This window comes from Macaca fascicularis, chromosome 6, assembly GCF_037993035.2.
Source record: "Macaca fascicularis isolate 582-1 chromosome 6, T2T-MFA8v1.1".
NCBI lineage: Eukaryota > Metazoa > Chordata > Mammalia > Primates > Cercopithecidae > Macaca > Macaca fascicularis.
The window spans coordinates 133,157,936-133,172,210 of record NC_088380.1 but is presented as its reverse complement, the minus strand read 5'-3'; the positions used below and the strand labels follow the sequence as shown (position 1 = coordinate 133,172,210).

At 45.3% G+C, this 14,275-nt stretch overlaps 1 protein-coding gene and 1 pseudogene across 10 annotated transcripts in view; both read left to right on the top strand.

The window, feature by feature from the left end:
• The first annotated feature begins 4,002 nt into the window (after positions 1 to 4,002).
• ALDH7A1 (aldehyde dehydrogenase 7 family member A1) overlaps positions 4,003 to 14,275 on the top strand; it is a 54,855-nt gene continuing 44,582 nt past the window's right edge. For 3 of the 10 annotated variants that reach the window (XM_005557653.4, XM_073994142.1, XM_073994143.1), the window contains exons 1-3: positions 4,421 to 4,633; positions 5,909 to 5,962; positions 6,562 to 6,627. In XM_005557653.4, coding sequence (XP_005557710.3) covers positions 4,442 to 4,633; positions 5,909 to 5,962; positions 6,562 to 6,627 — 312 coding nt within the window. In that variant the 5' untranslated portion in view covers positions 4,421 to 4,441. Of the gene's footprint in view, positions 4,109 to 4,420; positions 4,731 to 5,141; positions 5,207 to 5,908; positions 5,963 to 6,561; positions 6,628 to 14,275 lie in introns of those variants that run through there. The other 7 variants (XM_045394181.2, XM_015451839.3, XM_065546701.2 and 4 more) reach the window with 4 other exon arrangements.
• LOC135971413 (uncharacterized) lies at positions 8,075 to 9,883 on the top strand (annotated as a pseudogene).

The following is a 14,275-nucleotide window of genomic DNA, read 5'->3' as shown; positions in this document are numbered from 1 at the left end:
TAATTAGATGGGGAGGAAAGTCTTTGAAGAGGAACCTCTATTTTACTTTTTACAATGGCAAACAAGGTTATGTGGACTGGGCACCAGGTCACTGGTCCTGGTGTGTCCCCCTGCCCAGCCGCGGGCGCGCTGAACCTGTTGTTCCTCAGGCAAGCCCTCTGCATTTGCTGTTCACTCGGCCTGGAAGGCCCTTCCCTCAACCCACCCCATTCTTTAAAGATTATCTTGGAATCGCCTTTGCAAAAATTGTAACAGTGAGAAAATTACGGCAGCGGGGGAGATCTGATCTAGCTAACCCCTATTTTGCTTTTAGCCTTCAAGCTGCCCTTAATTATTCCTGGGCTTGGGCCAGTCAGTGTAACTTTGGGAGATATTTAGTTTATAGTTTAAATGATAATAACCCTTCCCCAAAAGCCAACCGCCTTTGTAAAGCTAATAAGAAATCACCAGGGTAGAAGGATAAAGGAGGCTGAATTCTGCTAAGGTGTAGACATAAACCGTTGCCAGTCATTATCCCAGAGGTCACAAGGTACGCAACTTTTCCAATTACTCTTCCAGATAACATCACTATTGTAGACCCTAAGATTGGCATTTTGAGATATCTTTTCAGGTATTTTGCATGTATGACTACCAATGGTTCCACCTGAAGCTCTAACCGCTTCTGTGGTCCCACACAGAAGCTATTGACCTGCTTGAGGACAATTTCCCACACCCCAATGACTGTATCCCCAGCCAGTAAGCAGCAAGAACCCATTGCTTAGCCATTCCATCACTTCCCCAAACTATCTTTGGAAAACACTAGTCCCTGAATTCTCCAAGAGATTGATTTGAGTAATAACTCTGTCTCCCACACGGCGTGGGTGGCCTCCTGTCTATTAAATTCTTTCTTTCTTCTTTTTGAGACAAGTTTGCTCTGTCTCCCAGGCTGGAGTGCAGTGGCAAAATCTCGGCTCACTGCAGCCTCTGCCTCCCGGGTTCAAGTCATTCTCATCCCTCAGTCTCCCAAATAGCTGGGAATACAGGCATACACCACCAGGTTCGGCTAATTTTTGTATTTTTAGTAGAGATGGCACTTGACCATGTTGGTCAGGCTGGTCTCGAACTCCTGATCGCCCTGAATCTTGATTTGCCCTCCTTGGTCTCCCAAAGTGCTGGGACTACAGGCGTGAGCCACAGTACCTGGTTCCTCTGCCACTTTTAATACAGAACTGTTTTAAGCTGTCCTGAGTTTAGCCACTACATTTTCATTTCTATAGGGCTTTGCAGTTTTCAAAGTGCTTTCATATATGATTCATTTAATTCTGTCTCTTCCTGCTCAACCTCATTACAATTCATCATTTCTGATTTTTCCTGAACTCCTGTTAAGCAGGGCTAACAGGAGTTTTGAAAAAACAAGGTAGAAAAAGGATGCAATCCCTATTTTCAGTGTGAGCAGTTGCTGGTGCCTATTTTCCCAGAATCGGCTTATTTAGTTATTTTTTGAGACAGGGTCTTGCTCTGTCCCCCAGGCTGGAATGGAATGGCACGATCTTGGTGCTCTGCAACCTCCACATCCTGGGTTTAAGCGATTCTCCAGGCTCAGCCTCCCAAGTAGCTGGACCTTCAGATGTGCACCACCATATCTGGCTAATTTTTGTATTTTTAGTAGAGATGGGGTTTCACCGTGTTGGCCAGGCTGGTCTCGAACTCCTGATCACTAAGTGATCCTTCCACCTTGGCCTCCCAAAGTTCTGGGATCACAGGTATGAGCCACTGTGCCCAGCCAGCCAGAATTGGTTTAGAAGGATGGCCACACTTCTCTTCTTGACTTGAAGAGAGGGAAGCCAACACTCCTTGAGGACACTATGTATTGCTCCTAATCCTCAGTGCATCTGTCTATGTGTTTTAATTTCGTGGAAGTGAATGGAAGAGAAAAGAATAAATAATGTGGTTTTGGAATATGCAGACAAAGAATCTTTGTTGGCTGATAGAAAGTGATGAGAGTCAGTTAAAATGTCTGAGAATTAGCTGGGTGCGGTGGCTAATGCCTGTAATCCCAGCACTTTGGGAGGCTGAGGTGGGTGGATCACAAGGTCAGGAAATCGAGACCATCCTGGCCAACGTGGTGAAACCCTGTCTCTACTAAAAATACAAAAATTAGCTGGGTGTGATGGTGCGTACCTGTAGTCCCAGCTACTCAGGAGGCTGAGGCAGGCGAATCACTTGAACCTGGGAGGTGGAGGTTGTGGTGAGCTGAGATTGCGCCACTGTACTCCAACCTGGCGACAGAGTGAGACTCTGCCTCAAAAAACAAAACAAAACAAAAAAAACACACACAAAAGAAGTCTGAGAATTAAAATTAGAAAAATTAGCACTGTGGTCCTCCGTGTAGATGGAAGACAGCAGCAGGGTTGTTGATAGAGATTACCGATGTCAGATAGGGCATTGTTACTCCTTCGAAGGTGTTATTCATTGGTTCATTTGTTCATACACTCATATAAGTGAGCATAAACTTGGAACAATGCTAGGAACTGTGGAGCAATGCAAGGATGAGTCAGAGATGGTCCTTGCCCTAATAGGAAAAAACCGTAGCATTTACAAAAGGAAGCATCTTGCATGTATGCCTAGTACTAACTGCAGTTTCTGGTAGCTGCTTGATACATGCAGAGTGTTTGTTCAAATCATTTTTATTATAAGGGTGGAAGAGATAAAGCTCATGCTTGAATGCAGAGATGAAAGGGGCCAGGAGCGGTGGCTCAAGCCTGTAATCCCAGCAGTTTGGGAGGCCAGTGGTTCAAGCCTGTAATCCCAGCAGTTTGGGAGGCCGAGGTGGGCAGATCCCTTGAGCCAAGAGGTGCAGACCAGCCTGGGCAACATGGGGGAACCTCGTCTTTACAAAAAACCCACAAAAATTAGCTGGGTGTGGTAGCATGCCTGTAGTCCCAGCGACTCAGGAGGTTGAGGTAGGAGGATCACTAGAGCCCTGGAGGTTGAGGCTTCAGTAAGCCATGATCTTGCCACGGCACTCTAGCATGGGCAAGCATATTTTAAACTCATGTTCAAATAATGCCAATTGAGATATTAGTATTTCCTTCTTATAGGGTTGGCCCAGTTATTGTGAAATGAGATGGGGCATGCACGAGTGAAAGGATAGTGTAGGAAGACAGAAGAAATGGAGAATGAAGGAAATTGATCAAAACTGTCTTTATTCTTTAAAAGTAAGAGCCGGGTGCTGTGGCTCATACCTGTAATCCCAGCACTTTGGGAGGCTGAGGTGGGTGGATCACGAGGTCAGGAGTTCGAGACCAGTCTAGCCAACATAGTGAAACCCCCTCAATATTCAAAATACAAAAAATTGGCCAAGTGTGGTAGTGGGCGCCTGAAATCCCAGCTACGCAGGAGGCTGAGGCAGGAGAATCGCCTGAACCCAGAAGGTGGAGGTGGCAGTGAGCTGAGATTGAGCCATTGGACTCCAGCCCCAGGGACAGTGCAAGACTCCCTCTAAAAAAAAAAAAAAAAAAAAAAAAAAAAGCAAGAATAGGACGGATGCAGTGGCTCACACCTGTAATCCCAGGACTTTGAGAGACTGAGGTGGGCAGATCAGAGGTCAGGAGTTCCAGACCAGTCTGGCTAACATGGTGAAACCCCGTTTCTACTAAAAATACAAAAAAATTAGCTGGGTGTGGTGGCACACACCTGTAATCGCAGCTACTGGGAGGCTGAGGCAGGAGAATCCGCTTGAACCCGGGAGGCGGAGGTTGCAGTGAGCCGAGATCGCGCCATTGCACTCTAGTTCGGGCAACAAGATCGAAACTCCGTCTCCAAAAAAACAAAATAAATAAATAAATAAATAAATAAATAAATAATAAAGTAAGAATATACCTAGGCAGGGTATTTATAGAGGAAATGCAACAATCTAATATTTATCATTAATTACAAATCTTTCATTTGTAATTTACCAAAACAGTGAAAACAAACAACCCTTCCCCCGCCCCTCAATACAAACCCTCCCTTGGCTACTCCAGGGACCAGAGGCATCGCCATCGCTAAGGAGCTGGTTAGGAATGTCGGCTCTCCGACCCTAGCCCAGACTTACTGAATCAGAATGAGCATTTACCACGACCACCAGGTAACTTCAGGCATTTTACAGTTTCAGAACCCCTGCTATAGCCTGCTATACTTCAGAGCCAATATTTTGCTGAAAAGAATTCCTAGCTGGAGCCGTGGCTCCCGGAGTCTTTCACCAGATGGCAGCAGCCCACTCCTCCCTATGGCACTCCCATTGTTCCAGGCAGGATTCAGCCGCAGGCATCTCCGGAAGACTAGGGGCCGAAGGGGCGGTGGCGGGGTCGTACCCTGTGGGAGGGATCGGGTCTGCCCAATGGGTTCTCTCGGGCGGGGGGCGGGGCTCTATTTCAGCAACTCGACCGGCCTTAGGCTCCTTCCGAATTCTGAGCTCAGTATGTGGCGCCTACCCCGCGCGCTGTGTGTGCACGCTGCAAAGACCAGCAAGCTCCCCGGACCTTGGAGCAGGCCTGCCGCCTTCATGTCCACTCTCCTCATCAATCAACCCCAGTATGCGTGGCTGAAAGAGCTGGGGCTCCGCGAGGAAAACGAGGGCGTGTATAATGGAAGCTGGGGAGGCCGGGGAGAGGTATGCGGGCGCTTAAGAAATCTCTGCAGCCGCCGGGGTTCGCTCGAGGAGGCCGGGCGGGCACTGACCTACCGAGTCCCCGCTGGCGCTGGAGGAGGTAGTACAGAGTGGGAGATTTTGAAGCTCCACAGTACAAGTTTTCTCGTGTAGGGTGCCTTTAAAATGAAAACTTAGATTTTAGGTCCTTGTGCCCTATGCAGAACCGAAGTCATTTTGGAGCTGTAGGGGCCTAAACTTCCCGCTCATATTTAAAACCTTGTGGTCTTGGATCTGTAGTGAGAAATGTGGCACATTGAGGGGTGCAACTGATCTTAATTTAGAGCTTAACTTTGGCTCTTCACCTGTGACATGCACCGCAAGTAACGTTCTTCAGTGTAGTTTAAAGTTATCTCTCTTCCTGAATTCCTTGGGAGTTTGCAAGCTCGGACTTGCTGAAATCCTGCCATGTTTTACTTTGGGTTGTGAACTCCTTTGAGGACTGGGTTTTCAGCATTTCTCCGTTGCCCAGGGCTTAACACCGCGCCTGATGCCCGTTACTGCTCAATACAACGTTTTATAGAATACAAAGGAAAGGTAAGGTTATTATCGCCCAGATTTTTTTAAAAAGAAAATTTTTTATAAGAAGACGTTATATAACAGTTAAACTTTGTTGGACGTTGTATATTATATAATGAACCTGCCTTGGTAAAGGGAACACTTCTTCCTTTTGGTTATTAGTGGCTGTAGGAGATACAGATAATTTTAATTGCTCCTCAAACCTCAGTGTTTAATCTTGATTTCCATGTGATATCTAATCATTAGGCCTTTTTAGCTGTGCCTTGATTTTCCCTTTCATTGTTGACCTGAGACCTCTCCAACTGGTGTGGACACAGGCCTTTCCCATGGTTTTCCCACCTTGGCCATTTCATCTCTGAGCAGAGATGACTTGTCACTAGTAAGGGAGAGAAGGAATAACTAAAACTAGTCAGTTTGGGCTGTTATTAATGGAAAAAGAGGCAAAATAACTGGTTACATTAAAGCTTTTGTTTATACACCTAATATTGAGATGTCGGGGAGAGTTTTGCAGTAAAGGTAGTTTCTAATGTTTAAGTCAGAAATGAAAGACAACCTCTGTAGAGTGGTTTATATGTAACAGAAGTTAACCTAAGGTTTTTGAGTTTGGATATTATATCATTTTTTCCTCTCTTCTTTTTCTTTCCCCTGAAGTTTGGTCTATTCCCTTACTTCAGAAGGGATTACGTTTTCTATACATGATCATCATCCTTTTGTTTTAAGGTTATTACGACCTATTGCCCTGCTAACAATGAGCCAATAGCAAGAGTCCGACAGGTAAGTGTGTGTGTGTGTTTAATTCAAATTACACACAAGGAGTTTGTGCAGGCTTTCTTTAGAGGCAGAAGCCAGTTAGGCAGATGAAGAATAATACAAAATCACAAATGCAGAGAATAATGTGTTTATTTTTCATTTGACATTTAGGACTGTCTGGGGGAGACTGTCCTCCCTTGGGTGGGGGCGTGAAAAGGAAAGAACCATAGAAAAGGCGAAGCATAGAAAGACTAGGCAGAGGGCCATTTAAGACAGTGCTTCTGAAGTACCTGAGGATTTTGTTAGAATGAAGCTTTTGATTTCTGAAGTTTGGGTTGGAGCTCAAGGTTCTGCATTTCTAATATGCCTCACATGTTGTTCTCAGATGAAGCTGACAGATTTGCTTTGAAAAGCAAGGTTTTAAGGCATAGCTGGATTCCAACCTATTTTACCGGGTTCTAGCTAGTTTTGGGGAGTGTAGACTGTGGGAATCATTCTCAGCCATAAATGTTAGAGAACCCTAGAGATTTTCCAATTCTCTTCTGAAAATATTTGTGTGTTCTAGAAGATTGTCATCACTTTTCTTTATTTCCCCCTCTCTGTCCCCCTACTTCTTAATTTAGGCCAGTGTGGCAGACTATGAAGAAACTGTAAAGAAAGCAAAAGAAGCATGGAAAATCTGGGCAGATGTAAGTATGACCTTTGTTTCTAGAATTCATAAGAGGTCACTTTGCCTATTGTAAGCAATGAGATACATAAACATCTGATAAGCAGGTCAGTGCTGCCTTGTTAAAATGTGAGCTCCTTGGGGGCTGTGATACTGTACTAGGGCTCCTGCTGTCTTGGTAACACCTCTGCCATATTTCTAGGGTAGTGCCTTTTCTGTACTTGCCATTCATTGAATGGATAAATTTAAATGAATTAAAACTTTGTGCTGGTATAGTATAAACTTGAGCTGTGAACACTATTCTTCACTGAAATTACTTGAATTTATAATTAAATAGAAAATGAATAGAAGACCTATGCTAGATATATTCATTTGCTCCTCCTCTTACCCCCTGCCAGATTTGTCTGGGAGTATCTCAGCAATAGGTCAGCATTCCTGGTTTAAAGAACAGCAGCAGACTGGACCTGGTGGCTCACACCTGTAATCCCAGCACTTTTAGGAGGCTGAGGCAGGTGGATCATCTGAGGTCAGGAGTTTGAGACCAGCCTGGCCAACGTGGTGAAACCCTGTCTGTAGTAAAAATACAAAAATTAGCCGAACATGGTGGCATGTGTAATCCAGTCTACTCAGGAGGCTGAGGCAGTAGAATTGCTTGAGCTTGGGAGGCGGAGGCTGCAGTGAACCAAGATAGCACCACTACACTCCATCCAGCCTGGGCGACAGAGTGAGACTCCGTCTCAAAAAAAAAGGAAAAAAAAGAGCAGTGGCAGCATCCCTTTCTCAGGGCCAGAAGCTCATATTCCTTGACTGTCTAATGAGGCTGTGAGGCAGAGTCAGCCTCCTTGGTCTCTGAGTCTCCACCATTGGTGGAGAGCAAATTTAGGAACTGTGACTGGGGCTGGGCTGGCCACACTGACTCGTCACTAGGTGGTGGCTAGGCTCCTGAGAAGGGGAGAGTAAAGGCAAACCGAACCCGGGATAGCCTGATTTCCCAACCTTCCCACTACCCCCATCCTCAGTGTGCTTGGTCTTGTAAAAAGAAAAGACTGAGGGTGCCTGCCTTCTGGGAGGGTTAAATGAGTTAATCATTTAAAGTGTTTACTGGAGAGCCTGGCACAGGAAAAGCCTCCAGACATTTGAGTTAAACCCTGTGCTGCTGGGTGAGGGACTGCTGAGCTGCAGTGTTTTCTCTGAGTCAATGATTGCAAGGGGGGTTGGGTGGGGTTGGGGTGGGTTGCAGAGTGGCAACCTGTCCAGGAGAGCCCTGGTTTGGATGAAGCTTTTTTTTTTTCTTTCTTTTTTTTTAAATCAGCCAAGAGACGTCTTTGTGTAAAGCATGAAGCACATCTTTCCTCTACTTTAATTATGGATAGAAGTATGGCCTCCGGTTCCATTATACACAATCAAAAGTGTCTTTGGGCAGAAAAATACCACTTCCACAAGTAAACAGTGTGCTAGGTAAAGTTCACCCTACCTGGATAGAGAATAGTGTCCAAAACAATATCCTTCATTGTTTTAAAAACTTACTGTTATTTATTTCTGATCATAAAAGTAATAAATATTCTTTTTCTTTTCTTTTTTTTTTTAAGAAAAGATTGATGCTGTAAATAAGATAAACAAATTTAGTCCCCTTACCCCAACCTCTGCAATGCAAAATGATTATTAGGTTTAGGTTTTGGTGCATTTCCTTTCAGTCTTTTATGTATTTATTTCATAGCTGTGATTATTATACGTTCATATATACATGGCGTGTATAAAATTTTGTGACCTGTGACCTGTGATGATTTTATTGCATACCATCCTAGAGTTACTGCTTTTTTTTTTTTTTTTTTTTTTGAAGACAGGATCTGGCTCTGTCACCTAGGCTGGAGTGCAGTGAGTCAATCTCAGCTCACTGTGACCTCTGCCTTCTGGGCTCAGGGGATCCTCCCATCTCAGCCTCCCAAGTAGCTGTGATTACATGCACACACCACCATGCCTGGCTAATTTTTTTGCATTTTTTGTAGAGATGGGGTTTCACCATATTGCCTAGGGCGGTCTTGAACTCCTAAGTTCAAATGATCTGCCCTCTTTGGCCTCCCAAAGTGCTGGGATTACAGATGTGAACCACCATGCCCAGCTGCGTAATTTTTTTTAAAATTGTTGTTTTCCTATACGTATATACTTTTTTCTTTTGAGATGGAGTCTTGCTCTGTCACTCAGGCTGGAGTGCAGTGGTGTGATCTCCGCTCACTGCAACCTCTGCCTTCCAGGTTCAAGTAATTTCCTGCCTCAGTCTCCCAAGTAGCTGAGACTACAGATGTGCACCACCAGGCCTGGCTAATTTTTTTCTTAAATATGTTCTCCAACTTAAAACTTTTAATTAAAAAGTAAGCTTTAATGTCGAAAATGCAAACTTGGGGAAGACAGAAAAGATCACACACAAGGCTGTCACTTCACACTTGGAAGGTTGCACAGCCGCTGGACAGAGGCACTCCTCACTTTCCAGACAGGGCAGAAGCCAGACAGAAGTGCTCCTTACTTCCCAGATGGGGCGGCCGAGCCGAGGCGCTCCTCACTTGCCAGAGGGTGGGCAGTGGGGCAGAGGCGCTCCACACTTCCCAGATGGTGGGGCGGCGGGGCAGAGGTGCTCCTCACTTGGCCAGACGGTGGGAAGCCGGGCAGAGGCGCTCCACACTTCCCAGATGGTGGGGCGGCGGGGCAGAGGTGCTCCTCACTTGGCCAGACGGTGGGAAGCCTGGCAGAGGCGCTCCTCACTTCCCAGATGGGGCGGCGGCCGGGCAGAGGTGCTCCTCACTTGCCAGATGGTGGGCAGCCGGGCAGAGGGGCACCTCACTTCCCAGACAGTTGGGCAGCTGGGCAGAGGCGCTCCTTACTTTCCAGACCCTGGGATGGCCCGGCAGTGGCACTCCTCACATCCCAGATGGGGCGGCGGCTGGGCAGAGGCGCTCCTCACTTTCCAGAGTGGGTGGCAGGCCTGGCTAATTTTTGTATTTTTAGTAGAGACGGTTTCACCATGCTGGCCAGGTTGGTCTCGAACTCCTGACCTCGTGATCCACCTGCCTTGGCCTTCCAGAGTGTTTGGATTACAGGCGTGAGCCACTGCACCCGGCCTTCCTATACATTTATACTTAAAAAAAAAAAATAGACCAGGCACGGTAGCTCACGCTTGTAATCCCAACACTTTGGAAGGCCAAGGTGGGTGGATCACCTGAGGTTGGGAGTTCGAGACCAGCCTGACCAACATGGAGAAACCCTGTCTACACTAAAAAATACAAAATTAGCCAGGCGTGGTGGTGTGCGCCTGTAATCCCAGCTACTCAGGAGGCTGAGGCAGGAGAATCAGTTGAACCTGGGAGGTGGAGGTTACCGTGAGCTGAGATCGAGCCATTGCACTCCAGCCTGGGCAACAAGAGCAAAACTCCCTCTCAAAGAAAAAAAAAATTAATAGACTTTTATTTTTTAGAGCTGTTTTAAGTTTACAGAAAAACAAGTAGAAAGTACAGAATTTCCATTCCTCCCTCATTCCTCTTCCCAAGTTTCCTTTTTTTTTTTTAAGACAGAGTCTCACTCTGTCACCCAGGCTAGTGTACAGTGGCATGTTCACAGCTTGCGGCTCACTGCAGCTTCGACCTGGGCTCAAGCAATCCTCCTACCTCAGCCTCCTTAGTAACTAGGATTACAGGCATGTTCCTCCACACCTGGCTAATTTTTGTATTTTTTGTAGAGATGAGGTTTTGCTCTGTTGCCTAGGCTGGTCTCAAACTCCTGGGCTCAAGCAGTTTGCCCACCTCAACCTCCCAAAGTGCTGGGATTACAGGCATGAGCCACCAGGCCTGGCCATTTCCCCTATTATTAAAGTTTTGCATTAGTATGTCATATTTTGTTACAACTGATGAGCGATTGTTGATGTGTTATTATTAACTAAAGTACACAATTTACATGAGGGTTCACTCTTTGCATATACTGTTTTGAATGCTAGTACAACTTAACATGTTGTCTTCTGACTAGAAGCGTCTATTGTATGTGTCTATTTATCCAGGGTAAATACAAACACATTTGAAAAAGAAAAAAAGAGTTTATATGAATTCAGGATCTTGTCTTTTCCTGAACTGTTTTTTTTTTTTTTTTTTTTTTGAGACTGAGTCTTGCTCTGTTGCCCAGGCTGGAATGCAGTGGCATGATCTTGGCTCACTGCAACCTCTACCTCTTAGACTCAAGCAATTCTCCTGCTTCATCTTCCTGAGTAGCCGGAACTACAGGCATGAGCCATTGCAAAAAAAATTTTTTTGTGTGTTTTTTAGTAGAGAACAGGGTTTCACCATGTTGGCTAGGATGGTCTTGAACTCCTGACCTCAAGTGATCTGCCCGCCTCTGCCTCGCAAAGTGCTGGGATTGCAGGCATGAGCCACCGCACCTGGAATGAACTGGTTTTTAAATCTATCTTTGCCCTAGGGAGTGCCAGCTGACATTATGATCTTTCTTAAATATCGGGCTGTACTTTTTTTGGTTGCTATTTTCACATTCAGGATCTTATCTGGCAGTCAGGTCTTGCTCACCATGCCAGCCTCTGCACCTAATATCCTTTCTCATACTTCTGGTGCTTTTTAGACCTCCCAATAAATAGAATGGGGGTGCTAAGTGGGAACAGGTTGCTTTACTGGGTAATAGTAGAGTCCGTTGGGGATCCTACTTGTTTGATTTTGAGTTAAGCAATTGAGTTCAAGGTTTAGCAAAGAGGCAGAGTTTTTCCTAACTGTGCTCTGGGGCGCCTGCCAATAGGTCAGGGACTTAGAGAGGCTCAGTAAGGACAGACCAAAGCTTGACCCCCCTTCTCGTCACAGAAGCTTTCCTGTCTCGATCCTCCCTCATGTGAGGCTTCTCTGCTTGGCCCTCGTCCGTTTGGCTGGCCTTGACTGTGTTAGGACAAACCACTGTTTCATGTAGTTCATTTGAGTTAATTCTAGAATTTTTCTTTTTCTTTTCTTTTCTTTTTTTTTTTTCAGACAGAGTTTTGCTCTTGTTGCCCAGGCTGGAGTGCAATGGTGCCATCTTGGCTCACTGCAACCCCTGCCTCCCCTGTTCAAGCGATTCTCCTACCTCAGCCTCCCAAGTAGCTGGGATTACAGGCGCCCACCACCAATTTTAAAAATATTTTTAGTAGAGATGGGGTTTCACCATGTTGGCCAGGCTGGTTTCGAACTCCTGACCTCAAGTGATCCACCCGCCTTGGACTCCCAAAGTGCTAGGATTACAGGCATGAGCCACTGCATCTGGCCAATTCTAGAAGTTTTCAAAGGGAACATTTTTCTTTAAGGGAAATGGAAACAAAGTGAAACATATGGAAAGGTAGTTTATAGAAATTGATTTCTTTCTAAGGAATATACTTGCTGCTTTCTTCCATGAGCCAGTTTCAGCACAGAATGGGGCCCGTTTCTGCCCTCTGCATCCCCATGTGTCCTCATTTTCCCTCTCATCTCTGGTGAGAAAGAGTGGAGTCTTACTCTGTCACCCAGGCTGGAGTGCAGTGGTGTGATCTCGGCACACTGCAACCTCTGCCTCCTGGGTTCAAGTGATTCTCCTGCCTCAGCCTCCTGAGAACCTGGGATTATGGGCACCATATGTGGCTAATTTTTGTGTTTACAGGGGCTCACCATGTTGGCCAAGCTGGTCTTGAACTCCTGATTTCAAATGATCCACCTGCCTCGGCCTCCCAAAGTGCTGGGAATAGAGGTGTGAACCACCATCCCCAGCCATAATTTTCCAAAACCACTTTCTCTTGCTTTTTAGCCTTTGCGTATGCTCTGTTCCTCTCTATCCCCATGCTTTTCCTCTACTTTGCCTGCCTCTTCACAACATCTGGCATGTTTTAGGTCTTAGCCCTAAACTCTAAACTTGTAAAAAGACTACTTCGGATTGCTCCAGTTGTGAAATCCAGCTCCCCTTTCGTGGCATTTGCCACATTAGATTGTACTTACCTGTTTCTTGCCTTTATCATCCCCATGGACTGTCAACTCTATAGAGAGCAAGAATTGTAACTGCCTCATTTGCAGTAGAGTATCCAGGGATTAGCACAGTATCTGGCACATAGAACATGTGCAATGATTATTGTTGAAAGACTGACTGAATAAAATGTGTCCAGAATGGGAGGTAAAAGGCCATGTATACTGGCCATTCTGAGTTGAAATTAACCAACTTAACTAAACGTAAAAATGTGCTTACTAAATTCAATTGAAACATCATTAAACCCACACCATGTGCTAGGAAATGTATAGGTTGTGTGCTGATTGATTTAATGCTACAGGTTTTGTTTCCTGTTTCCAAAAGTGTGCATATATTGTGAAAATGACAGACATTGCAAACATACAAATTGTGGATGAAAATCTGTTATAATTTCACTCACCAGAAAAAACCATTGTGAACAGCTTGGTATATGTTCCTCCAAATTTAAGCAAAAGTTTAGTTACCATAAGTGTTTTCTTGTTTTCTATTATCCTATCATAGCTTTTCAATGTTTTCCCATAAAAATCGACCTTATTTTATCACTGTTCCATAATTAACCAATCATGTGCTGATGGACAGTTGGATGGTTTTATTTTTTTCTTTACTAGAAACAGCACTGCAATGAATATCATTGTACCTATACTTTTGCATACTTATGTATAAGCTCAGTTTCCATAAGCTGAACTGCTTAGTTAAAGGGTAGGAATGTCATGCCTGTAATCCCAGCACTTTGGGAGACCGAGGCGGGCGGATTACCTGAGATCAGGAGTTCGAGACCAGCCTGACCAACAATGGTGAAACCCCGTCTCTGCTAAAAATACAAAAAATTAGCCGGGTGTGGTGGCAGGCGCCTGTAATCCCAGCTACTTGGGAGGCTGAGGCAGGAGAATCACTTGAACCCAAGAGGCGGAGATTGCAGTGAGCCGAGATTGTGCCACTGCGCTCAAGCCTGGGTGCAACAGAGCGAGACCCCGTCTCAATAAATAAATAAATAAATAAATAAAGGATAGGAATGTTTTAAATGTTAATAGATTACAGAGTGACCATCCAGAAAAGCTGTGCTAAGACATAATAATACACTTGGGGAGAAGAGAGAGCAAGGAAAAAGCCTTGAGCTCACAGTCAAGCTCTGTGAGGCAAGTGTGAGCAGTACTGTGATTAGGCGCAGTGGGAGTTAGGGGGAGGGTGTGATTGGCCTCTGCCTGGGGGAAGGTTTCATGGAGGGGAGTGTTCCTTTTACCTGTACTTTTATTTTTTTATTTTTTTATTTGAGATGGAATTTCACTCTTGTCATCCAGGCTGGAGTGTAATGGTGGGCTCTCAGCTCCCTGCAACCTCCCCCTCCTGGGTTCAAGTGATTCTCCTGTTTCAGCCTCCCGAGTAGCTGGGATTACAGGCACCTGCCACCATACCCGGCTAATTTTTGCATTTTTAGTAAAGATGGGGTTTCACCATGTTGGCCAGGCTCATCTTGAACTCCTGACCCCAAGTGATCCACCTGCCTTGGCCTCTCAAAGTGCTGGGATTACAGATGTGAGCCACCACGTCCAGCCTTAGCTGTACTTTGAAGAAGAGGCAGAATTGGGAAGAACTTGATGGGAGAGAGGGAGTAATGGTCACAGTTGGAAAAATTGTGTCTCATTCATGAATCACATCTCAAACTTTAT